The sequence below is a fragment of the Prionailurus viverrinus genome, chromosome C1 (assembly GCF_022837055.1).
Source record: "Prionailurus viverrinus isolate Anna chromosome C1, UM_Priviv_1.0, whole genome shotgun sequence".
NCBI lineage: Eukaryota > Metazoa > Chordata > Mammalia > Carnivora > Felidae > Prionailurus > Prionailurus viverrinus.
In genome coordinates this window covers 67,354,402-67,382,057 of record NC_062568.1, presented here as the reverse complement: position 1 = coordinate 67,382,057, position 27,656 = coordinate 67,354,402, and the positions used below count along the sequence as shown (strand labels likewise).

Sequence of the window (27,656 nt, the reverse complement as noted above, 5' to 3'; positions counted from 1 at the left end):
GGAATGAATCAGGAAGGTCAAGCTTTAAACTTCTAGATAAGAAAGAAGCTTGTCTGTTTTCCCTGAAAAGGTACTGAATGTGGATGTCCTCAGTCTACCTCCAGGGTATTCCTTCTGTGTGGCTGGTATTGTAAGTGAAAGGCCACCTGATGTTATCAGTGTGGGACATCAGCTCAGCTTCCCCAGGCTTGTTTCTAGCAGGAATGTGAGTGACACTGTGGTCCTGGATAAGCAGGACAAAGAAAGAGTCAAGTCGGACACTGACGTTCCAGGTTGACGATCACAGGGGCCCTGTGGGTCTGTGTATTTGGGCGGATGCTCGGAGAACAAACCCACCAAAAGCAATATGAGGTCCGAGTAAAGAGACCAAGGGAAGTTGAGACATTACCGTTTGGAGTTACAGGGATCGCCACAGGTAGGACAACGTTCACAGGTGGGTCCAGAGGCCCCCGGGTTCGTGCAAACACACTTGCCACAGATGCAGTCCCCTCGCCCGCTGCAGAGCACCCCGTCCTCTGAGACGCAGGAGTCGGTGCTGGTGGTGCAGTTACAGTATTCGCCCGCCCAGCCCGTCCTGCACACGCACTCGCCACAGTCACAGTCGCCGTTATCTGTAAAACAAACACCCGGTGATGCTTAGGGCCCACGCCACTTCTGATTCTGGGACCATCTTTTCTCTTTGCCTTTATTTATTTATTTGTTTTTCTTTTTTTTTTTTTTTTTTTCATTTTTTTTTTCAACGTTTATTTATTTTTGGGACAGAGAGAGACAGAGCATGAACAGGGGAGGGGCAGAGAGAGAGGGAGACACAGAATCGGAAACAGGCTCCAGGCTCTGAGCCATCATCAGCCCAGAGCCCGACGTGGGGCTTGAACTCCCGGACCGCGAGATCGTGACCTGGCTGAAGTCGGACGCTTAACCGACTGCGCCACCCAGGCGCCCCTGTTTTTCATTTTTTAATGTCTATTTTTGAGAGACAGAGAGACAGAGCGTGAGCAGGGGAGGGGCAGAGAGAGAGGGAGACAAAGAATCCGAAGCAGGCTCCAGGCTCTGAGCTGTCAGCACAGAGCCCGATCCAGGGCCGGAACCCATGAACCGTGAGATCATGACTTGAACGTAAGTCGGCCACTTAACAGGCTAAGCCACTCAGGTGCCCCTTCTCTTTGCCTTTAAACACCATTAGAAAGACTGAAGAAGAAGAATGAGAAAAAAGTTAAGTGGGGGTGGGAGGGGAAGCAGTGAGCATAGATATATTTTATGGAACAAATTTTGCTAAGTATGTATATTTATTGATCTGGTCTCTTAACTGAAGACTGATTTGATTACCTGATGTTATATCAAACAGAACTTAGAGCCAGATGAAATGAGATAATCCAGAAGCCTATAACAGCAACTTGTGGGGAGGTGGGGTATGATTATGTGTGTGTGTGTGTGTGTGTGTGTGTGTGTGTTTAAATTGTTTTTACAATTTTTTCCTTTTAATTATGGTACCATAAGATAGAGATGCAGCACAGACCTGGGTAATACCCACCTCTACATCATTCAAGCTGAGTGATCATAAAAGCCTCATCTATCAAATAGAGGGAATAAAATCTTACAGCGGTGTGGTCAGATGAGATAATGTGTAAATCTTCTACTTCACATTCACCAATTAGATGTCCTGCAGGCATACAGTGAGTGCTCAACAAATTCATTTGTTTAAGAAACTTTAACTGAGCATATATCATATGCCAAAGATTGCATTAGGCATGAAGATACAAAATTAAATAAGGTCACTAAGCTTATAGGCTAGTGTTGGAGACAGGCAAATAAATACCACCAGTAATAAATACAATGCAGTGTGATAAGTGTTATGTACACAGAAGGAGAGTTTCCAAATTGGACCAGAGATTTGGAGACCTCTCCAGAAGAGGTGATGCTTGAGCTGAATTTGGAAGATACAGATAAAAGGTAGAAGATGTTTATATGCATTTTAAGTAGACAAAAAAGCATAGGTAAAAGACAGAAGTGTGTAATCATGGGACCGGCTTTTTTTTTTTTAAGTTTTATTTATTTATTGACAGAGACAGAGACAGTGCAAGTGGGGCAGGGGCAGAGAGAAAGGGAGAAAGAGAATCCTAAGCAGGCTCTGAGCTGCTAGCCCAGAGCCTGATTCAGGGCTTGAACTCATGAAACTGTGAGATCATGACCTGGGCTGAAACCAGTAGTGGGACGCTTAACCAACTGAGCCACCCAGGTGACCCTTGTGTGACCTGCATGATACCCAGAGTAGTTTCATATAGACAGAGCCAATGGTGCACAGGAGCTGTGGCAGGAGGGGAGGTTGGAGGAGGCGGGGGTTGGAAAGATCCATGGAAAGTCAGAAATCACATCACATCACAGAAATCACATGAAAAGCTTTATGGACTAAAGTAAGACCTGTTATCCTGACAATTATGGAATTTTAAGTAGAGGAGAGACTGAACAAATAGATATGTGTCTGGTAATATCCTGGCATTAGAGAGGGTCAGACGAGAGATAGGAAAACCACTCGGGAAGGTGTTGCAGCAGTAGAGGCGAGAAGACATGAGGCCCTAAGAGTGCCAGTGGGGATGGAGAGGAAAGGGGATACAGTTCAGGGGTTGGAATAGTGCAAGGGCATAGTGTACTTGCTGCCAGGGTGGAGGGAGAGGGGAAGAGAGAGAGGGATGGAATCTTCCCCAGGTAACCAGACTGGGCTGCTCAGTGAACGGTGCACCTTTTTACTGACCTGGAATGGAGGCTGCCAGCTCATGCTCGCTGCCTTATCCGTGGTGCCTGGCACAGAGTAGTGCTTAATTGTTGAATGAATACATTGTTCTGAAGCAGCAGAAGAAGAGCATCTTTGGGTGGGGAAGATGATGAGTTCATTTTTGGCTCTGTTGAGTTTGAGGGGCCTGTGGGACATTCTAATAGACAGATATATGTATCTATGTATCTATATCTATAGAGAGAGTTTTGAGGTTTGGATCCATCAGAGACAGGTGGCAATTAAAGCTGTTGTGGATCAGGTAGAGAAAGCAGATAGAGCGAAAAAAGCCCTAGAGAGCATCAGCATTTAAAATGTGATCAGAAAAAAGGATCTTACCAGGTCAACTGAGAGGTAGGAGATCAATGAGAGCAAAGCTGCAGAAACCCAGGGCAGAGCAAAGCTGCTTGAAGGAGGAGACACATGGGAACTTGCAGCAGACATGTCTCATCTAAATTATCCTCTAAACTACAATTGCTTTTTGTTCCTTCCTCAGCAAAAGGGGAAACTTATTCTCAAAATAGGGATAGATTTCTATATTGAAGTTTATTCCAGAAAATTAATATGATTTATAAATATTGTCAAATGAAATGTGCATTTCCTTTGTGAATGCCCAAGTGTATCACTGCATGTAAGAATTACTTGGCAGAGGGGCGCCTGGGTGGCTTGGTTGGTTAAGCGTCTGACCCTTGATTTTGGCTCAGGTCATGATCTCATGGTTCATGAGTTCAAGTCCCACGTTGGGCTTCTCGCTGACTGTGTGGAGCCTGCTTAGGATTCTCTCTCTCTCTCCCCCTTTCTCTCTCTCTCTCTCTCTCTCTCTCTCTCAAAATAAATAAATAAACTTTACAAAAAGAGAATTATTTAGCAGAAATTTAGAAAACTCTTCCAAGAGCTTCTGTCAGAATTTAGAAACCTTTCTGTGGGCTTTCCAGAACCATCCACCATATCGTTGCTAGTTGATATTCACAAGCAACCAATTATCTAAAGTACCTGCTCATATATCCACAACCACAAAAACAACAACAAGACCCACACAATGGCTTCATGCAGAGGCAAGATGATAAACAAAGATAAAAAAAATGGTCAGGCTCTTTTCAGAGGGATAGATCTTTCTGGAATGCCATTGACTGATAATTGTAAGTGCATAATGGCAGGAAGTATTTTCTGTAATGCCTTTTGCCTGTTAGTTTCCCGTCTCTTAGAATCAAAATACAAAGGACTAATGGAATTTGGGCAAGGGAATAAATCAATGGAGTACTTATAGGTGGATGAAAGAAAGTATACGAAGAAGAACCTTGTGGTAATAGCCCTTCAGAGAAGTGGCACATTGCAGGGCGAATTAGTTGTAAAATCAGAGAGATCTGCACGAGAAGTGAATCGTTAGCACACTCTGGCCTCTGTTACAAACGACAGTAACCACAGAGCCAGTCACAGTTTTCATCCCTGCGCAAAATGCGATGCCAGGCACCTAGTAGGTGCTCCACAACTATTTGTTGAATTTGAATAATAGTACTTGCTTTTATTACACCTTTTTAAAGAGAAAGTTACTAATGATCTAGTAACATCCTTTGCGATGTTGCTACAAACAAAATAGCTTCTGAGAAACAGTAATGATTGAGAATTGTAAAGTATCCCCAAATATGAAGGAACCTGGCATTGGTGAAGTTTTCTTAGTCCAACTGCAGAAATAATTGCATTTTCTAGACAGAACTTCTCTAGCAATCACTGTATCTGATACAAAGAGAGGCCCTACTGCCAGACCTCTCAAACTACGAGGCACAGATCAAGTCCACTCTTTTTAAAGAGTTCAATTCCGTGTGCATACGTGGTACCAAATGCAGTAGAAGACCATTAAGAAACGGTAAGAACTGTGTTGCTAAGCACAGTTCAGCACTGCTCTGCAATTCTTTGATTTAAGATTTAAAGGGTGAAATATAGGTAGGGGTACTATTGCTATCATATCATATTAGGCTGCACATAGAATTTTGTTGAAAGGTAATTTCAAATGTTTTGAGAACATATTTTATTCAAAGAGTTTTATGAGAGATGCAATCTGGGAATCTGTGGAGCATATTCTGTTCAAGACATGGTGACAGCCGCAGGCTTCAGGCTGTCTCCTGCCTGCAATCTAGTGAGAAGAGAACTGATATGGGTTTGGAAACACACCCATTAAATAAGGAAATAGACCTCTGAATGAAAGGGGAGAGAAAAGTGTCTCAGTCTGGACAGACCCTAAATTTTTCGCTCTCTGGGGAGAAGAAAGAAGGCGGCCTCGGAGGAACTTGTTGGTAGCAAGAGCCACCGCAAAGAAATGAAATGGAGGTACGCTTCTAAAGGCATCACACGGTTTTTTCAAAGAGCCTGGAATTCTTTGAGGCTGCTCTTCTCAGGCCTTTTTTTTCCCGAGAATCAGTCTCTTTTATATGTTCCCGACACTGTGGTTTGAAAACATAACTTGCTTAGTTTTCTTTAAAGATAATGGCTTTCTGTTTTGAAAAGCTGCCTGTTCACACACTGTGAAAAAGGGATACATTGGGAGCTTCAATTCAGCAGTTAGTTAATATTCCAGTTGTAACACAAATTTATATCATTTTAAAGAATATGAACACACTTATAATTCTTATGCAGATAGATTATACTTAAATATATGGATATATATCAGAATGACTTTATAATAGTTATTCTTAAACTACTCTTAGACTAGGTCTTAAACTGTAGCAATTTTCCATGTGCAAAGGATTGTTAAAACATATACTTTTCTGCTATTTAAAAATTTTCTTTTTTTTTTTAAATTTTTTTAAATGTTTATTTATTTTTTTTTTAATTTTTTTTTTCAACATTTATTTATTTTGGGGAAAGAAAGAGACAGAGCATGAATGGGGGAGGGGCAGAGAGAGAGGGAGACACAGAATCGGAAACAGGCTCCAGGCTCTGAGCCATCAGCCCAGAGCCCGACGCGGGGCTCGAACTCACGGACCACGAGATCGTGACCTGGCTGAAGTCGGATGCTTAACCGACTGCGCCACCCAGGCGCCCCAATGTTTACTTATTTTTGACAGAGAGAGAGACAGAGCATGAGCAGGGGAGGGTCAGAGAGAGAGGGAGACAGAATCTGAAACAGGCTCCAGGCTCCGAGCTGTCAGCACAGAGCCCGACACGGGGCTCGAACTCACGGACCGTGAGATCATGACCTGAGCTGAAGTCGGATGCTTAACCGACCGAGCCATCCAGGTGCCCCCAACATTTTTTTGATCTTAAAAATTTTCCAAGCAATTTCTCATTTTTACCCTTTCCATAGCGTTCTTCACACATGTCCTTATTCATCTTTATTATACCCGGTGCCTAATCTAGTATCTGTCACATAAAAGGTGTTCAATAAATATGTGTGGAATGAATGAAGGCCCTGAAAGTTCATTTAGTATTTCTGTGTCCCTTGTCCTTGGCAATATGCTCCTTAAGCAGCCTTGCTTTTTATTTTTCCAAAGAGTTGGTTAAGAGGTGCCTAGGTGGCTCGGTCGTTAAGTGTCTGACTCTTGATTTTGGCTCAGGTCATGATCTCATGGTTCATTTGTGAGTTTGAGCCCCGGCATCAGGCTCTGAGCTGATGGCTCAGAGCCTGCTTGGGATTCCCTCTCTCTGCCCCTCCTCCCCATGTTCTCTCTCTCTCTCTCAAAAATAAATAAACGTTAAAAAAAAATTTTTTTTAAATGTTTATTTATTTTTGAGACAGAGAGAGACAGAGCATGAACAGGGGAGGGGCAGAGAGAGAGGGAGACACAGAATCTGCAACAGGCTCCAGGCTCTGAGCTGTCAGCACAGAGCCCGACGTGGGGCTCTAACTCACGGATCGTGAGATCATGACCTGAGCCGAAGTCGGACAGTGAACCGACTGAGCCACCCAGGCGCCCCCCCCTTTTTTTTTTTTTTTAAGAAGAGATGGGTAAGATATCTGGAAACCTGATCCAGGAAAGTCTGGAAGATAATAGAGTTCAGATTACATGCAATTTTGTGAAGTCTGGATAATAACCAAAGAACCTTCTTTTGCCTACTTATTCTTAGGGAAACAACAATAGAGATGTAAATTGAATTGGCAGGCATCTCACCCCAAGAGAATGTAAGAGCCAGAAAAACTATAAGAGAAGATCAGTTACCTTACGTCTAGAGATTAACACATTCACTTGATCAGCAAATACTTATTGAGCACCTACTATGCCCAGGCAACTGTGGAAGGTTCAAAGGATGCAAGGCCCCTCCTCGATACTTGCACAGCCACAGTGTGAGGTGGACTTAGACGCCGCCTACCTCCGCAGAGCAGCCCTTTGTGTCTCACGCAGGAGAAGTCGTCACACTGGCAGTAGGGCCCATAAATGTTTCCGTAGGGAGACAAGTGGCAGATGCACTGCCCACAGTAGCAGTCGCCTCTTCCACTGCAGGAGGGGTGATCCGGGGCCTCCTTGCAGGAGTCTGTGCTCAGCGTGTCCTCCCCGCACTCACAGCGAGGACCCATGTGGCCAGGGTTGCAGGCACACACCCCACACTGGAAGGACCCGTTCCCGTTGTGGCATTTGGAGCTGTTCACTTCCACTTCTTTCTGACAATTGCAGTTGCATTCCGGACTGACAAGTATTTCTAGGGTGTCCCCCAGCCCCACGGGCTTTACGATAATGTGCCTGTTTCTTCTCTCGCAGTTTGGTATACTCACGGTCACATTGAATGAAGCCTGGAAAAGAAAACTCTAATTATCTTCTTGTAGCCTCCCAAAATGCATGGGAGGAAACAGAGCTGCATGGGGATCGGCTCTTCCAAAAGCATTTCTTACGAAATTTTTGAAAATTCCTTTTGAAAGTCTTGAAAGGAAAAAAATTCAGCTTCGGTGCAATAAGGTAACTTCTGACTTACCTGAATATTTTTTTTCAGACAACCTATTGACCCTCTACTTACTGTGTCTCCCACCTTCATGTGAGAGCATTTCTTTTGGTGTGGGAAGAGGGCACCGTTGTTACAGATCGCTGTGAAAGACAGGTTGAGTCCCTCCGTGTCTCCTAACACTTCCAGTTCCACCTCAGACCGGAGTTCCTTTGGTGAGGACGCAAAGAGTTAAAGTCACAACCACAAAATACAACCAGAAGAATCTATGAATCATGTTCATTAAGCTCCAATGAATAAAATTAAATTGAGTCTAGAAGAAATTCACTATACCATCAATCAAACAACAAAGCCAGCAAGATTCACATGCACACACGCACACACGCACACACACAGGCACGCACACACGCACACAAATACATGTCATATTTTATTGAATCTAAGATGGCATCAATTATAAAACACACCATTATTTTATGACAATGATATTATGACAAAATATCTCAAGATCGCTCTGTGCAACATCTAAATCAATCGTATCAGTCTATCATTTCTTTGAAAATTATTGTACATATTCTGAAGGATTTGGCAAATTCTCCAGCCCTCAGTTGCACTGCCTGGCATATAAAAGCCTTTTTTATTTTTTTGCTTGCATCTCAGTAACAAAATATAGTAGCTTCCTTTACTTGTAAGTATCATCATTTCTTAGGTCACAGAAAGCAGCTGGTTGTTGCTTTGCACGGAATACAGAATTATAGTCATTCCTTCAACAATGAATGTTTGCTTCACTGATATCAAATTGATACCCTGCTGCTCTGTTTTGGTACATTTATGCATACACAATAACTTTTCATTTCAGTAGCAAATCATAGTGCAAACTTTTTGAAGGTATTTTAAAATGGCAATTACATTCAACACCTGTACTACCTACCAATGGTGAACTTAATGAATTCAGGTGACAACTGCATGTACAGTTACAGCCGATTTCATACGTTTGCAGTTGACAGCATTTGTAAGACACCATTAATCATAAAACACATCCCAATTTTAGAGATGTGAAAATGTGGGAGAAACTGTTCCTTAAAATCAATATTGGAATTTATCAAGTACCTATTGTACATTATCAGTGGGGAGTCAGGTCTGGGGGATGAGTGTAAAATGGGATTTGTGCCCTCAAGATGATTACCATTTTGCTGAAAAAAACCAGATGGAACAAGTAAAGCAGTTAATGTCCAAGTCAACTGATGTATCACTAAGGTAAAAAAAATTGCATAACACAGATGTGGGTTTGGGACAGTTCAGAAAAGAGAGTGGTCACTGAAGGCTGGAAGTATAGAAGTCCTTAATGGCTATGTTGGATGTAGATGTGTGGAGAGGATGACAGTGGTATTTCAGGTGAGGGCACCAGAAAAGAGAAAGTTCAGGGCCAAGAGTGGTGTGGAACGCAGACAAGTGGGGCTCAGACGAAGCCCCAACTCCTACTGTTCTGGGAGACACCAGACAACAAATAGCCTTGAGGTTTGGAGAGATGAGTTAAGACCCATGGGAAACATTCCCTATAGCTTTGAAGCAGGGACCCATTCTACTGAAAATACAGCTGCAGGGAAGTTCTCTGGAAGGTGTGTGCAGGACAGACTCATGGTCTATCAGACTTACAGACTTACAGACGTGGTAGGAAGACAGGAGTCAAGAAAGCTGGGATGTTGTTGCGTTCACCCCGGCCTGAGGCATGAAGGTCAGGAACCGGGAGTGGTTGGTATATACGATGACGTAGATGGAAGAAAGAAAGACTAGATAGGAAGCATATGGGTTATGGCAGAAGGGAGATAAAGGCAAGGTTTTACTGGAGGAAGAATGTCAGGGAAGGAGAAGAAAGAGCTATTTGTTATGAGGAAAGCTAGTGTTATTATGTAGACTTTATTCTTCTTTCTTTTGCAAAATAAAAAGTCTCTAGAGAACAAAACAGAACTTTTAAAAATAAAAAAAATAAAAATAAGTTGTAAAACATTATGAATTAAGTAATACTTCAGTTCATCTAAGAAAACTTGAGTCCCTATGCTGAATTTTATTTTATTTTATTTTTAAAAATTTTTTTTTCAACGTTTATTTATTTGTGGGACAGAGAGAGACAGAGCATGACGGGGGAGGGGCAGAGAGAGAGGGAGACACAGAATCGGAAACAGGCTCCAGGCTCCAGGCTCCGAGCCATCAGCCCAGAGCCTGACGCGGGGCTCAAACTCCCGGACCGCGAGATCGTGACCTGGCTGAAGTCGGACGCTTAACCGACTGCGCTACCCAGGCGCCCCTGTATGCTGAATTTTAAAAGCATTTTCAGCCTCAAATTTTCCTTAAGTATAATTTTGCCAACTGCATAGCAATATGACCCGCCTTCCTCCAAATTCTAAGTCACTGACTATAAATTCTCAGTCATTCTTCTTCTTCTTCCCTTTTTTTTATATTTGCCCCATACCAACACACCTTCAGTAGATGGACATAAGGCTGACTTTTCAGAATATGGTCTTCATCAGAGATTGAAGTGTCATTTCTTAGTCTTAAAGATTATGTCTTTTCTTTTTTTTTTAAAGTTTTTTAAAAATGTTTATTTATTTTTAAGAGAGGAAGAGAGACACAGAGCATGAGTGGGGGAGGGGCAGAGAGAGAGGGAGACACAGAATCCGAAGCAGGCTCCAGGCTCTGAGCTGTCAGCACACGGCCTGATGCAGGGCTTGAACTCACAGACCGTGAGATCATGATCTGAGTCAAAGTTGGACAACCAACTGACTGAGCCACCCAGGCACCCCTTAAAGATTATTTCTATCATGTCTTAAGATTTCAAATTCTGCCAATTTAGCATTAAAATGTACTCTTTTAATCTGTTTCATTTCAAATAGTTATATTATAACTTTATTCACCCAGAAAATATTTATTGAGTGTCCAATATGTGCTAGATACTGTTCTAAGTGCTTGGGAGGCAAAAAGCACTAAAATAGCTGACCTTTTGTGGTTTACATTCAGAAAGGAAACAGCATAATACATAAAATTATGCAGCATGCTAGAAGGTGATAAATGCTATGAAAAAAAGTTAGGGTGGGATAATGAAGATTAAGAGAGTGTCTGCAATTCTTTAAAAAAGTAGTTACAGTAGGAAGTAAGGTGACATTTCAAGGAAGTGCAGAGTTAAATAGCATGCAGGCGTATGTCAAAAGAGTGTTCCAGGACCAGGGTACAGTCGGTGCAAAGGCCCTGAGCAGGAGCATGTCTTAAGACTTGCTTGCTCTGGAAATAGAACAGCAAGGAGGCCAGAGTTGCTGTACTGGAGCAGAGACAATTGGTGTAATAGGAGGTGAAGTCACAGAGGTAAAGGAGTGGAGGAGAACAGATCTGGTAGGGTCCTAGGAGGCAGTTTTAAAGAATTTGGCATTTACTCTATGTAAAATGAGAACATAATTAGGGTTATCTATAGAAGAGTGATATGACCTGACTTAATATTTTTAAAGGAAAATTCAGGTTATGTTTTGTTTTGTTTTATTTTGTTTTCTTGAAAACAGAATGTAGGAAACCAAAGGTAGAAATGAGAAATAGCATTTAGGAGGCTTTTGCAGTCATTCATGTGAGTGAAGATGGTTGGTCCGACAAGGATGAGGGCAGTGAAGATAGTGTCTGGATCAAATTCTAAATAATTTTGAAGATAGAGCCAGCAAGGTTTTCTGATGGATTAAAAGTGCAGGGTAAGAGAAAGAAGGGAGTCAAGGATCATTTCAAGCTTTTTAGCCCTCGCAACATGAAGGATGGAATTACCATCAATTGAGAAGGAGAAAACTGTTGGTGAAGTAGGTTTAGGAGAGTCCAGGTTACCCTCCTGAATTGCCAACTAATGTATCAACTGACTCGTGGACGTCTCCACTTGGATGTCTCCTAGAGAAGTACAGCGTGGTTGCTGGGTGGCATTGAGGAACCACTTCAAGTACGTGATCATGAATTTAAAGAGAGACCAGTTAGCATGATTGTATGTTTTTCCCTTTCCTGTTCAGTTGTGCAGGGTGAATGGACAGTTGGGTTTAACCAGGACCATGATTGGCTAAGCGACCTCAGTGGAGCCGTAAGGGGTAGGGGAGCTGAGGGTATGTCTACAGAGTGATGGTGATGGTGGAATTTAAGCTTGGGGCCCAGGCAAAAGAGGACATCAAGGAGATGAGGAACTACAAAGAGAGGGTAGAGTCACTTGAGGTAAAGAGAGAGAGAGAGAGAGAGAGAGAGAGAGAGAGAGAGAGAAGGTAAGGTTAATTAGTTGGAGATCCTGATGGGTTGGAAGAAATACAAAGGGAACTCGCCAGGGTGAGCTGAAAAGGTTGGAAGTGGTGAGCAGGGAATGGGTTACATGAAGCTGAGATTATAGAGAGTCTATTGGCAATGACAAGCTTTAAGGTATGACAAGAGAGGGGGACTAGATCATTTTAGAAGCAGAGTTCAAGAAACAGAGGGCAGGGTACGGGAAGGAATATACGTATAGTTAGACTGAAATCTCAAGAGTTAAGGCAAGAGTAATGTTAGAGACAGTGGCACAGTGAGTCAGGAGCAAAAGAGGTGAGGGATATGACCTGCAAGTCTGTTCTGTAGATTTGAAATTAGGAGCAGTGGGTGATATGATCTGACCAAAATAAGGGAGATCTTAGCATTGATATAATTGGAATATCACATTGCAGAATTCACCAGGAATATTTTAATGTGAATTTCCCAAAGAAAGGATATAAATATTTATTTGTATATTTTCATCCTATCATTCATTTACTGAGCATCTATTATGAACCAGGCAAAACAAACCAAACCAAGTCATTTTCCTTCTGGAGCCTAAATGCTAGGGCGCCTGGGTGGCTCAGTCGGTTGAGCATCCAACTTCTGCTCAGGTCATGATCTCACAGCTCATGAGTTCGAGTCCCATGTCGGGCTCTGTGCTGACAGCTCAGAGCCTGGAGCCTGCTTTGGATTCTGTGTCTTCTTCTCTCTCTGCCCCTCCCCCATTTACACTCTCTCTGTCTCTCTCTCAAAAATAAATAGACATTAAAAAAAAATCAAATGCTAGTAGAAAAACTTACCCTTGAGAGCACTGATATTTCAGTAGCTTCTATTAGGTGGTTAAAGAAGGCAGAAAATTAGTGAATGATGGTCAGATGAATACACATCTGGTGTTTAAGGGTTTTTATGTCAATATGGCACTGTAAAATACTGAGCTGCAGTTTGTAGTCACTAGTTATAAACACAAATTGTGTAGCTCTACCCCACTGGAAGTTAGTCAGAAGTGCTTTATCTTTTCTCTCAATCTATTCTCTTTCCTTTCTCTCTTTTTATAGACTAGAAAGAAATCCAGTCAATGGATTCTCATATTTTAATGTCTTTGTCGAATACATTTTAAAATAACAGAATAGAAAAATAATTTGAACTAGTGCCAAAATCTATTACATACTTGATTCAGTGAATCATGAAGTTACAGTAACAACTCTGGAGCAAGATTATATAGTGTAAGAATTATAAACACTTGTTTATATTTTTGAAACAGTAAAATGAGATTCACTTCAAATGTTTGATGCCTTGATTCAACTACCCTGTAAGTTATATGAGCAATTTGGGACCACAAAGTGAGACAGAACCCCTGGCAGCACAGAAGGGGCTGGTCAAACAAGAGGGAGAAATGTTTTTGACGTTTATAATTTTCTCATTTGCGTAATTCCTTTGAAGATGTTAGTGGCCAACACTTTTGAGAAAATGGAGTGTGTTCTAATGCATGGAGGAGTGCTATGTGATTTTATCAGATTCTACACATTAAAACTTTAATTACTGCATAAGAGAGAGGAAGGTTTTCATAGTATTTTGTTGACAAGCTTTCCTATCTGGAAGAATTTCAAGCCTGAGCTAATGTGGTAGTTAAATTTTGATGTGAGCCAAGAAAACTGAAGTTTCTGAGGATATAAGTTAAAAAAGCAAAAAACAAAAAATACCTCATCCTGTAATTTTGATGGGCACATCTGTTGAGCTGACAAAGGGTTCAATCCCACGACCCTGGGATCATGACCTGAGCCAAAATCAAGAGTCAGATGCTCAACTGATTGAGCCACCCAGGTGCCCCATCATTTCTGTCCTAATTTAAATCTTCATTTCCATCTGTGTGTGTGTGTGTGTGTGTGTGTGTCTGTGTGTCTGTGTGTGCACGTGTGTATGTATGTTTTTTCTATGTAAGTGGAGGCAAAAAAGGGGAATGATACTTAGGAACCAAAATAAAAAAGAGTTGGTAACTGGCCATCTACCAATGATTAATTGAATTATGAAATGGGGACAAAGCAAGAGAACATAGAAACTCCATAGCTATGTATTTTATTTTAAGGGAGGAATGCTTACCTGACGTACTATTTTCCAAAGTCCAGGCAAAAAAAAAATGTATATTTTTGTATATATATATACATATGTGTACATATGTGTGTGTGTGTGTGTGTGTGTATATATATATATATATATATATATATATATATATATGGAGAGAGAGAGAGAGAGAGAGAGAGATCTGTCTATATCTTTCTACATATATATCCATAAAAATGAAAAATTCCTTGGTTCTCAAAAGTAGAGAATCCACAAAGTGGTGTTCCTGATACGCTTTTGTCTTTTTTCTTTTTCTTGAGTAATGAGGTGGTCTCATTAAGCCTGTGGAGTTAGTTCTTCACATAGTTCAGTTACTCATTTTAAACTAATTTTTTTTTTCAGGTAGAGAAAAGGGGAGCTTAATTATAGGACTTGTGGAGTCTTTTCAATAGAATTAAAGTTTTGCAAGTGACAGTGCTGCTATTGGTTATTATTATAAAAATAACCTTAACTTTATGATCAGGTTATGATTTCTCTACCTTCTGCCTCACTTTTCAGGAAGGATATCTGCAAATAATGTGAACAAAATTTATATTTTGGCTGCACGTTAAGGCAGAGAGATTTTCTTTGGATAAGTACTCTTTCTACTAACAAATCAGAATGCACTTAACTGCCTAAAACACACCTGAGTTTTTGAATACCAAAACTGAATGAAAAAAATAAAAAAAAATAGGAAAGTAAAAAGAGCCAACTGTAAAATATCATACTTCATAAGCTGAGATGATCAGCTGGAGAATGTTTCCAGAGTCCTTCTGAAGTAGCCCTACCGTAGCTCCAGGAATGAGTTTTGCATAATTCTGTAAACAAAAAAGAATAAATCAATCTGTTCACTGTGACCAAGAAACACTACCTGTGGGTTTCAACCTGCTGGTTGAGATCACTTCTATTTAACTGGCCAGGGGAAACAGGATCCTGGTGATAAATGAGTGTTTCTCCTGAAACTGTAGTCCTGCCTGATGCTGCTTCCTGCATGCAAGTGGGAACTAGACTGCCATTGGGGATATCAAGTGTCTGTGGTTGCCTTCGTGTAGAGCTGTGATTTATGTCACAACTGGAGTCAAGTCTCAAATAATAATAGCACTTATATACCATCTTCCATTTGCAGAACATCCTTTGTCCAAAATATTACGAGCATACTACCAGGAGTTTTCTTCTCTTTTTGTAATGTTATGGAAACTTTCTCTGCCATCAGGTGCTCTCCAAGTCATTCAGCCCAAGGGTCTTAATTGTCAATTGTTTGGTGGAGAAAAGGAGTGAGTTATGTGGATGCTTGCTGTTAACCCCCTTTCCTAGCAGTAACGAGCACTTTTTTAGGGATGTCACCATGGTGCTGGGGTTGACTGGAACTGAGTCCCCACTCATCATGACTGACTCAGTCAAAACCTATCTCTAAACCATCTGCATTCTGCACTTACATCCTTCTCTGAGATGTCATTCCCACCTGAGGAGAACTCACAACATTAGTTTATTCAGACTCTAATATCAATCATGACCAGGGAAATGAGGCATTGCAAGGAAGGGAATTTTCCAGACTGCTGAAAATTACCCCTCCCTTAAGTTTTATGTTTTAATACTTATTTTCAAATGAAAAGTTTCCTGAAGTGTATGGTGCACATATCTGTCTTCCTAAGAAAGATTCCCAAGCACACCTGGACTTTTTTCTTGAAGAAACAGCCGTACTTATCAATATGAGTTATAGGTCTATAATCAAAGACTTCTAAAATCCACGGATAGATCACACTCATACCAAGTGGACCCCAACTGCTATGCTTTTTGCTTCTTTTATTTGTTTTTAAATAGTTTCTATCTTCTCCTTGTTAAGCTGTAAGGTATCACTCACCTACCAATTTTCTCATTTATTCATTTACTGTTGCATTCAACAACGTCTATTAAGCAGGCTTAATATGCTGTGCTATGTCAGGAAGAGACAATCACTCTTTTTGTCAGCTGTGGTCTTCTGAGTTGCTGTGTGTTGTGAAATCAGATGACTGAATTTATTAAAAGTGTATGTAGAAATAGAAAGTAAGTTTTGATTGAAGGATTTAGGGCACCTCCTCTTCGTTCAAACATAATGCTATTCTGTCTTATTCCAAAGAAGATTTAAGTAGCTTAAAACATGTACAAAAATAAGTGAAAATTAGTAATAATTATTGATTATAATCGTGATACTATATCAATGGATCAGATCGAGGCGAGCCAAGGGGAGGAACAAATGAAGCAGGGGTGACTTTAGTACACCAACATGTTCTAGGAGGTACTTGCTAGAGGTGGGTACCTGGTTTAAGTTCAGGGTTTCTACACCTCCAGGATGGAAAAATGGATGCTGCTTTTAATTGGTGGGTTCTGTAATATTCCACTTCTTTCCATGTTCTTGATTGTGTTTAAGTTTGAAGTTGATGGAAATCTGAATTCTTAAAAGTGACAGTTGTGATTCTGCCTTGACCCTGAGTTTTATTATCGAAGGGGTCATGGACAGTAAACCAGGGAGGAACATTCCTCCTATTACCCAGTGCCCCACGTCACTGCCTATTGAAGGTGGGCCCCACTCTGTTTCCCTGAGTCAGGTAGAACTTGTCAAATATGAGAAAGGCACCGGTTCATTGACTTACCTTTTCAAATAAACACATGTCAAAAGGGCTGTGAAGCATGAGACCTGTGGTTAACAGCGAATACCTAAATAGGAACTTGAATTTCACTCAAGTGGAGCTGGAATGTGTGTAAATTTGACTGGTCCCAAAAGAGAAGGCAAAGGAAAACTTTAAAGCTTGACAAAGAAAGGTTTAGATCTTTTCAAAAAAGAATTTCAAGGCTCTTAGCTTTGCATACAACTGCTAGCCTTGAAAAATGTCCTGGTTTCTCCAAGGCCAAGGTATAAAGGTACTGTCCACAAGCACTAGTTCAAGTGGCCTCTAGATTTGGGGTTAATTCTTGGTTAACACAGCCAAATCCATCTACTTCCCAAAGCATAATTATGATCCTGCATGTGGTATGACGTTTGGTGTTTGGCTATTAGGACAAGTGGTTTAACATTAATTGCATTTGCTGATTGCTACCAGAGTGAGGGTATAAAGGAGTTGGCAGCTAGAGGCAGCACCCTGTGATAACACTGACAATTGTGTAGAGGAAAACTAGTAATTAATTTCTGGATGCTGATTCCTCCCAAAAGCATTGCAAATAATTAACTAAAAACATGGACAATTTGGCTTCCTGATCTAACACTGTAAAAAATTATACTTTAAATCTTGTAGTATTATGATTACTGTAAATATCGTGTGTCAAACGTCTTTCTTTCATTAAAGCCCTAAAGTGCTATTATAAATTGTTCTTATTAAACATGTTTAATGTTAGAAAAAGGATGATTTTGCATGCCTGGATGTGATAAATTATAGCGCTGTGACTGTAAAGGATAACTCTTGGATATAAGAAATGGTGAACTCTAAAAACACGATGTTTCATGAGCTAATTAGAAATGCCAGCTTCTTGGGCTTGAATTTCTTGGGCTTCAATTCCCTGTTATCTGCCCATGGGTTATCCTAATTATGGACTTTCTCCCTCTCCCACCACCATGCCACCCAGGAGTTCCTGAGGTTGCTTTTCTCATTCATGTTTGCAAAGTTGGCTTTTTCTGATTGCCTTAGTTTTCCTAACTTCCTTCATCAAACCCTATTTATTTGCTCACTGTGCCCCCACAGTGATTTCTTATTTGTCCCACGGTCTGTTTTTGCTCCTTAGAAATCTCCAGCTTGTCAAGGATGGAGGCTAAGAAGTGGATAGGGGGTGATTTAGTGGGCAGGCAACAAAAGATACAGAGGAAAATTCTTAAATTCACACATGTGCACCTGGGCTCCTCTCGGGGAGTGTCTCCAAGGTCAGTGCTTCTCAGTGTCTGGCTGCTAGAACCAGCTGTCCCATGCATACCCCTACACACCTGCCACCCCAGCTATCCATGGTCAGACTACTGGTTGGCTCTTTCTTCAAAGACACTCAGACTAAGGACCTTGGCAGATACTTGGCTGCCTTTGGTGCTAGAAGGGACATTACTGATGTGATCTTCATTCTTGCGTTGACTGACCTTCCTGCTGGGTTCACTCATCTCCAGGTTTAGGTTCTGGGACATAGTTTAGTATTAACTGTATCCTAGTGGACATCTTGATTGGGTTTCTGCCTTGGATGATTACTCTCCTGGACCCTTCTGTCCTACTACTGTGACATTCCTGCTGTGGTCTCAAAGATTCTTCACCACCTGAGACTCATAAGCCACCATTTTATATAGACCACACTACTCATGCCCCTCATCAGAGGTAGGAAGCTAGACTTGCCATATATCTGCTAGCAGCATTTTAATAAAAAATCTGTAAGACCAAATTCTTCTCTCTTTAGGCTCTATGCTTGCTTAACTCTTTCTGTGAAGCCTCATTGATATGGAGGGACTTTATGCTCAGCACTGATCGTTTTCAATATTATATTATTAATCAACATCAGTATTTATGGCCTTAAATGATACTTACTGAATGTTTTTTGTTTGCTAAAATACATTTAGTAAAAGTTTGGCTTATATAGATTGAGAACCTATGATGTTATAGAATGTGTCCACAAATATTTTCTCTAATATCTCACTGTATATACATAGTCATTACCTAGTATATCTTCAATTAGTAGCTTCTATCCATCCATTTTCTCTCTCAGAAAATTTAACGGCAGTATAACACACATGTACAGCATACGAGTAATAAGTATACAATTCAATGGGTATTTTAAATGTAAACAAGCAGGTGTAACCACCCCAAGATCAAGAGGTAGAGAGTAATCAGCCCCCTGAATCCTCCCTTGCACTGCTTCTCAGTCATTCCCCTCCCTTAGAAGCCTAACTACTATTCTGACTTTTATTACTATAGAAGTCAGGAGAGATATCTTCATTGCCTTAAGGGTAACAAAAATGTCTTAAGTAGGACACAAAAGCACTATCTATAAAAAGGAAAAGATTGATAAATAGGACTTAAACTTAAGAATTTCCACTGTGAAAAGATGCCTTTACGAGAGTAAAAGGGAGTCACTGAGTGGGAGAAAATACATGTAATACATGCATCTGATCTGGCACCAGAATATCCAAACAACTCCTACACATCCACAAGGAAAAGACGTTTGGAAAAAAAAATGGATATGCAAGTGGCCGAAGAGTACGGCAAATTCTTCACCATCATTAATCATTAGAGAAACAGAAATTGAAACCAAAAAGAGATGCCAGCGTGCGTCTACTAGGAGGGCTACGATTTAAAAAACTGATGATGCTCTCAACTACTTGCCGGGGGAGTCTACACTGGTACAACTACTTGGCAGAACTGGCAGTAGCTGCTAATGCTGAACATGAGCTCATCCAATGACCCAGCCATTCCACTCCTGGGTGTAACCACCAACAGAGATGAACCCGCAACGTATGACTGCTCTGAGACAAACAAATGCACAGAGAGGCATTCATTCTTACTGTCAAGAGGGTGCTTCTGGTCATCAAGATGTCACTTAAATTGGAGAAAGTACAGATAATTCTTGAAGGGTCTCAGATCATTCAGGGATTTGGCCACAAGGGGGAATCAGTTCTTACCCAGATTCTTTCGACCTGGGGACGGACCCAGGGGAGGTGTAGACTGGCAAACTCCCCAGCACTCACAGCATGGTCTGTCTCTTCTGAATCTCCCTCCATCCCCAGGCACTGGTCTCAGGACCAGGTCTTCATGAGCCGCATTCACCAATTCTGGGAGCCACACAATGGGACAGAGAGGTCCTCACATGCCCCCGACTTCCCTGTGCACCTCCTGCCTTTTGACACCTGCATCCTCAGAAACCCAAGGCTCCTAGAACATCTGCTGTGGGGACTCTGGGAGAGCCTTGGGAGAGTGACAGGAATGGATGAGGAAGGGACCACCTTGCTCTCTAGCTGAAGCAAAAAGAAATGAAGAAAAAGTTGTGGTTGTAATCACTTTCAAATGGAAAGGCTACATCTTGAAAAAATGTAGCAAGTAGCAAAAGCATAGAAGCAAAAAAAAAAAAAATTTTTTTTTTTGTCCTGGGGGACTGTATTGTGCTGTTTATCTGGTCAAAAGAAAACAGCTCTTTGCTGATGATGCCTTGCTTTTGTTGAGCACTGTGCTTCTTCCAAGTTGGGGGGAGTGGGGGCCGGTAAGGGTTTGCTGAAATAAGTCCTTCTTCTGAAGGCAATCAGAAGGCTTTCTTCCCGTGAGGTCTTTCATTCTTGTGGGGTTTTATACTGCTGGTTCTCATGTTCATTATCGGTAAATGCAGGGCTCCCAGTATTATGCAAAAGTTTACCCCCAGGCTTGACTGTGTTTCTAGGACACCCAAGATTCCAAAAAGAATATGTAATTGTTTCTGGCACAAGGTAGCCTGAATGTCTGTCTCTGGGTTGCATGATATCTGCTTTGCCTTCAGGCTTTCAATTGTCAGCATTCCACAGGCAGGCAGGCAGCAAAGGGAGTGTGCTAATTAGATCAGGTGCTTGATCTTGAAGTCTGCACCAGCAATGACTAGGTAGTCGCTTCGGAACTTTTGAGCACTACCTGTCTTTCTTCCAGTCTGCCCTGGAATGTAATTATCTTGTCAGCCAAGAAGCAGCAGCACACAGCTGAACGAGTGCTCGGCAGCAGTGACAGAGTGATAAGGGAAGACGAATGGACCCACCGTGCATGACTGTTCTGAGACAAACAAATGCACAGAGAGGCATTGGAGAATGGAGACTTAGAGAACAAAGAGGCTACACCGAGTTTTGTTGCTGAGGATACTTCACATGGTCCCTTAATAAGATTACCCTGCATTTTGAGAGGGATTGTAGACCTTTGTTGGCAAATGCAAGTCCCAAAGCTTTAGAAAGCTCTTTTAAAATGGGCAGCTGTGTTGGCTTCAGTAGCAGCTTATGTGCTTTGCAGACCAACCGGCAGGTAATAAAACATTGAAAGATGACTAGTAGGAACACGAGGAAGGGGACCAAAAAATAGAAAGCAGGTGTAGATACAAGGGCTGCTAAAGAGGTATCAGCAGCCCTTGCTGCTAGAAGGGTGTTGGGTGGACCAGTAGCAGCAGCAGCATCTGGAAGCATCTGGAGAAATGCAAAATCTCACTTTAATTTTTTGAGGACCCTCCATTTGGTTTTCCATAGTGGCTGAAGCAATTTACGCTTCCACCAGCAGTGCGGGAGGATTCTCTTTGCTCCACATCCTTGCCAACACTTGTCAGTTCTTATCTGTTTGATGATAGCCATTGTGAAAGGTGTGAGGTGATATCTCATTGTGGTTTTGATTTGCATTTTTCTGATGATTAGTGGTGTTGTGTATCCTTTCCTGTGCCTATTGGTCATCTGCCTATCTTCTCTGGAAAAATGTCTATTCAAGTCCTCTGCCCATTTTTGAAAAAGTGTTTATGTTTATTTTTTGTTTGTTTTGCTATTAAATTCTTTACATATTGTATACTCTTGTATGAATTCTTCATATATTTTGGATATTAACTATCGGATATATCTATTGGATATATCTATTACATATATCCAATGTAACTATTGGATATTAATTATTTGGATGTATCACCTCACACTTTGTAGAATGGCTATCATCAAAAAGACAAGAACTAACAAGTGTTGGTGAGGAGACAGATATAGATATAGATATAGATATAGATATATACATATATATATACATACATATATATATATTTATATATATATATATACACATACATACATATATATATGATGGAATATTACTTGGCCATAAAAAAAAATCTTGCCATTTGCAGCAATATGGATGGACCTTGAGAGCATTATGCTAAGTGAAATAAGTTAAGCAAAGAAAGACAAATACCATATGATTTGATCAAATCAAAATAAAACAAAACAAACAAAAATGCCAAGCTCATAGATTCAGAGAACACATTGGTAGTTGCAAGAGAAGAGAAGGGATGGTGGGGGAATGAAATGGGTAAGGGGAGTCAAAAAGTACAAACTTCCAGTTATAAAATAAATATTTCATGGGGAAGTAATGCACAGCATGACAACTATGGTTAATAATACTATATTGCATGTTTTGGAAGCTGCTAACACAGTAAATCTTGAAAGTTCTCATCACAAGAAAAAAATTTTGAAATTATGTATGGTGGTGGATGTTAACTAAATTTATCTTAGTGATCATTTTGCAATGTATACAAATATTGAAATATACAACTGAAACTAATGTAATGTTCCAAATCAATTATATCTCAATTAAAAAAAATTTTTTTAAGTTTTTATTTATTTTTGAGACAGAGAGAGACAGACCATGAGCAGGTGAGGGGCAGAGAGAGAGGGAGACACAGAATCCGAGGCAGACTCCAGGCTCTGAGCTGTCAGCACAGAGCCAGATGCGAGGCTTGAACTCAGGGACTGTGAGATCATGACCTGAGCCGAAGTCAGATGCTCAACCAACTGAGCCACCCAGGCGCCCCAATTATATCTCAAATTTTTTTAAAAAAAGAAGAAATGCAAAACCTCAGACCCCATCCTAGACCTGAATCAGAGTTGGTATTTGTTTGTTTGTTTGTTCTTTGAGACAGAGAGAGAGAGAGAAAGAGAGCACGCACGCAGGGGAGGGGCAGAGAGACAGGGAGAGTAAGAATCCCGAGCAGGCTCCATGCTGTCAGCGTGGAGCCTGATGTAGGGCTAGACCTCAAGAACTGTGAGATCATGTCCTGAGCCGAAACCAAGAAATTGGATGCTTAACCAACTGAGCCACCCAGGCGCCCCAGAGTTGGTGTTTTAATAAGCTCCCTGAGTGATTGGACACACCAGAGGAACTTAAAAACAAAATAAAACACTAATGCCTGGGCCTCAGCCTTAGAGATACTGAATTAATCAGATCAGGGTGTGGCCTGGGTACTGGGTTTTTTAGAAAGCTCCCTGTGTGATTTTAATGAACATCAATGTTTAAGAATGGCAGATATAGAATAGTCTGTCTATACCATTCCTGTTGTCAAGCAGATGCTTCCAGGAAGGGCTATGGTAATTTGGAAAATAAAGTTTTTATTTATTTATTTATTTAGTTAGTTAGTTGGTTAGTTGTTATGTTTTTAAACCTGTACACCCATAATTTGTAAGGGATCCTCAGTTGGTCATACACCTGTGACATCCATTCTCTACTCAAGAACAAAAGTGGTGTTTTTGAATGCCTGATGCCCATGGAATAATAACATGCTTACTTCCCTAGGCCTTCAAGACTGAAGTATCTAGTGTTAGCCTATGTTATCTACTCCATCCTCTTCTATCCTAGCTCATATCAGTCTGACTAGCCTTTCTTCCGTTTCTCGAACAAATTGAGTGCTGGGTCCTTTGCTGCCTCGGGGCCTTTGCACATGCCTTCTCCTCTTGAAAACTCCTCAACCTTTTGGTTGCTGCTTTATAATCACCTTTTGAAAGGGGTCTTCCCTGAAGATCCTATAGAAGTAAAGTCTCACCCTCTCCTCTTTCATTTTTCTCCATTGCTACACACTACTCTTTTCCATTTTTTAGTAATATTTTCAAAATTTTAGTCCCAAATATTGCACTGGAACATACTAATACTAACAAAATTATATATTACTTATTTGTAATTCAAATTGGATGCCCTGTATTTTTATGTGCTAAATCTGGCAATCTTACAGAAAAAGTATGTGAATTTCTGAATAAATAAATAAAGTGTACCCAAACTGTTCAGGCTCAATAAAATGTTCTACTTCGAGAATTTTCTGTTTATTTATTGAAGATTCAATACCATAAAGGCAACAAAATATTAAACTATGTTATGATTAATAGTAACCCCTTTGTAGCATGTTTTTGGCTCTTTCAGGTAATTAAGCATAATATTAAAATGCATAACCCTCCCAAACTTCTCTGTGTCCAGGGACTGTCAGTTTAACTTATCCATTGTGCCTTGATGCCCTATGTAATCTGTAAAAGGCTATGGTGGAGAATGCTTGGTTGTGGCTACACACCTGTGTGGTGATCCGTGTCAAAGGGAGCTTCCTTTAAGCATTGCTGGAATTTGGGCCAGCTGCACAGACATGGACGGAGTGGCCAACTGTAAGCATAGGAAAGGTTTCAGGGGATAAATGTGTAGCTGAGTTTAGTGAGAGTCCCTGAATTCTGTGAGGCTCTGAGAAAGCATAGAGTAGAGCAACTGCATAGCTTTAAGCACTTTGTGGTATGGAGAGGCACCTTTGAAGAAACTGAATTTGTTCACAGATATTGGAGTCCTCACCCAAAGGGCACTTTCAAGGGATAAGAAAAGGGATACTGGAAATAATTTGTTGGTCCTTGTTAAGGCCATCACATGAATGCATAAAAAAGTAACTAAGTATCATTTGAATATGTAAACAACGTAACCTTGTAGTTAATGTAAAAATATAGTAATTGTGGATGTTCTGGGGCTGCTGGTGGGAGGGGAGCAGGTTTGTTTTTATTTTAAAGCAGACACCCTCTATGTATGGCAACCACAGATTTGGAATGTTTTAGAAGACGTTGATTTCATCTAATGTGATTCTTGTCAGTAAAAGTGATTGTTTGACATATAACTAAAAGCAATTTAATTTTCATGCCTTTATAAGGCTATAAATGTACAAACTCATTCAAAAAATCTGAACCTACTTAATATGTACCGTATGATGCCAATTATGTTAAAATATGTAAAGGAATGCAAAAAAAGAGAAGACTTATTTTAAAATGTCAAGAATGGTTAGCTGTGTCTGAATGGTGAGTTTATGAGTGATCTTTATTTTCTGCTTTGTGCTTTTCTGGATGCACCTCCCCCACCTCTTTGGGTCAAATAACATGTATTAATTTTGTCGTCAGAAAAAGAGTAATTTAAAGTACGTGGTGGGTTTTGTTTGTTTGTTTGGTTGGTTGGTTTTGGCCATACTCCCACACTGTTGGTAGGAGAGTAGCTGATACGGCCACTTTGGAAAGCTCGGACACACCCGGGAGAGTTGAAGATGCCATTTCTTGTGACCCCGAGACTTCAATTCTAGACACGCATCCTCCATAGAGAACACATGTACAAGCATGAGCATGGGTGTGACATTTGCCATGCTTTACCAACTGGGCGTGATCCATGCTCCCAGCTACAGAATGAACACACTACAGGTTGTACCCTCGATGGATTGTCCATGGCAGTGGAACAGAGTACAGTAGAGTTATATGCATCTCTGCAGACAAGCCTCAAAAACGTAACATTGAGCACCACAATATGAATGTACTTAATGTCACAGAACTGCGTATTTAAACATGGTTAGAATGGCAAATTTAGCTTAGGTGTGTTTTACCCTCACAACCCATCCCCAAACATAACATGGAGTCAAAAAGAAAATTGTCAAAGTAATACGTACAGCATGAAGTTAAACTTGTAAGCCAAGATTATGTAATTGTTTATGGATCCATATATATTTTAATGGTACAAAAAATAAACATGAGAATGATAAACACTAAGTTCAGGGCATTGGTTACTTCTATGGAGGAAAAGAGGGGAGTGGCATCAGAGTTGCACAGGTATACAGCAGGCAACTGTATCTAGAATGTCTTACGTCTTTAAAAAATCTGAAGCAAATATGGCGGCAAAATGTTAAGATTTGAGAAGGCTGGACAGTAGATGCGTGGGTGTCATTATATGACTATATTTTTCTGTGTACTTGAACTGTATCATCATAAAAACCTACAGTCTTTGTTAGACCACGTGTCCCCTTTGTCTCTTAGGCTGGAACTGCAGATGGTGATTCCCATAGACAGTAGCTGCTGTTTAAAGGATGTGTTGACCAATGGCATGATGCTTCCTGACTGTGTGGCCTGTTTCTACCACTCAGAATCCAACAGTCTCTCTTTTTTTCAAGTCCACCCATTTTTAAATTGCTCTATTTGTCTAAATTAACAGCAACAGTAAAGGGCCCTAGATGAAGTGTGCACTGATTTTAAAGGACTCTGCCATTTTTAAGAATTCCACCTATTCATCTGTTCATCTGTCAGGCAGCTCGGCTCCACCCTTAGGCTCTCTGCTTTTACAGCTCAGTGACTTTCAAAGTTGGTGACTTTGTTTAAAAGGCGGCTTCTTTGGTGGTCTAGTAGTTAGGGACTGGCATGTCCTTTCACTATAGCAGCCCTTTAGTGTCCTTATAGTGTCCTTATAGTGTCACTATAGCAGCCCTATAGCAGTCCTTATAGTGTCCTTTCACTGTATAGCAGTATACAGTGTTACTTAACTCAGTGATTGAGGCTATAGATTCAAAATGCCTTGGTTCGAATCCCAGCCTACACAGGCAACTTGCTTTATTTTGAGTTCTTTTATTATTTACTTTAATTTATTTGGTCCAATTTTTATTTTTTTATTCTATTTGGGTTTATTTGGGGTCCATAAAATGGAGATTAAATGATAAAATGAGTTAAAATATTTAACCCCAAGCTGCCACCTAATACACCCTCAGCAAACCTTCCCTATGATTCTCATAGTCATAGTTACAGAACATCTTGGCTCTCAGTTTTCCACCACTATAAAGTGAAGGTCTTAGCTCAACACTATCATACTGTTAGTATCAAAGCTAGTTTTATGATGGCTAATTAGTTTACTGCCCATTCTAACAAAGATGGTGAGTAGAAAAAAGTGAAAACATTGACAGACATGCAAACTCTGACCCCTCATCAAAACTGTGCCTTGGATAGGGGCACTTGTACCCCAATGTTTATAGCAGCACTTTCAACAATAGCCAAATTGTGGAAAGAGCCTAAATGTCCATCAACTGATGAATGGCTAAATAAATTGTGGTTTATGTACACAATAGAATACTACATGGCAATGAGAAAGAATGAAATATGGCCTTTTGTAGCAACGTGGGTGGAGCTGGATAGTGTTATGCTAAGTGAAATAAGCCATACAGAGAAAAACAGATACCATATGGTTTCATTCTTATGTGGATCCCGAGAAACTTAACAGAAACCCATGGGGGAGGGGAAGGAAAAAAAAAAAAAAAAGAGGTTAGAGTGGGAGACAGCCAAAGCATAAGAGACTCTTAAAAACTGAGAACAAACTGAGGGTTGATGGGGGGTGGGAGGGAGGGGAGGGTGGGTGGTGGGTATTGAGGAGGGCATCTTTTGGGATGAGCACTGGGTGTTGTATGGAAACCAATTTGACAATAAATTTCATATATTAAAAAAAAAAAACAAAGAAACCTTTGCCTTGGGGTGCCTTTCCAGAACATAACCTCTAAAATGCCCTCATCCTGTTCTTTAGGCAAATTATTGGTCTACAAGTCTACTAATTCTCTGTGAGACTTCTTAAGGTAGGCACTGTGTCTTATCCTTCTCTGTACTCACAAATGAAGGGAGGTTCTAATGAAATGCTTGATGAGTGAATGAATGAATGAATGCATGCATGCATTCAATAGCATCTTGGTTCTTATTGATATGCTAGATATCCTGGGTGTTGTGTAAATCTTGAAATATTTAAGCCTTGTATTGAAATTCCATTTTGTATTCGTTCATGGGCTGGCCTAATAGCACATCTCATTAAAACCCTACTTTAAATCTGAATCTTCTCTTTTCTATTTTTTTTTTTTT

General features: G+C 40.6%; 1 protein-coding gene across 1 annotated transcript in view; it reads right to left on the bottom strand.

The window, feature by feature from the left end:
* The window catches only part of ITGB6 (integrin subunit beta 6), a 77,678-nt gene that overhangs the window by 23,698 nt on the left and 26,324 nt on the right, over positions 1–27,656 (bottom strand). The window contains exons 9-12 of the mRNA XM_047872752.1: positions 14,755–14,844; positions 7,712–7,846; positions 7,073–7,490; positions 389–611 (exon numbers count right to left, since the gene is read on the bottom strand). Of these exons, the coding sequence (XP_047728708.1) occupies positions 389–611; positions 7,073–7,490; positions 7,712–7,846; positions 14,755–14,844 (866 nt within the window). The remainder of the gene's footprint in view (positions 1–388; positions 612–7,072; positions 7,491–7,711; positions 7,847–14,754; positions 14,845–27,656) is intronic.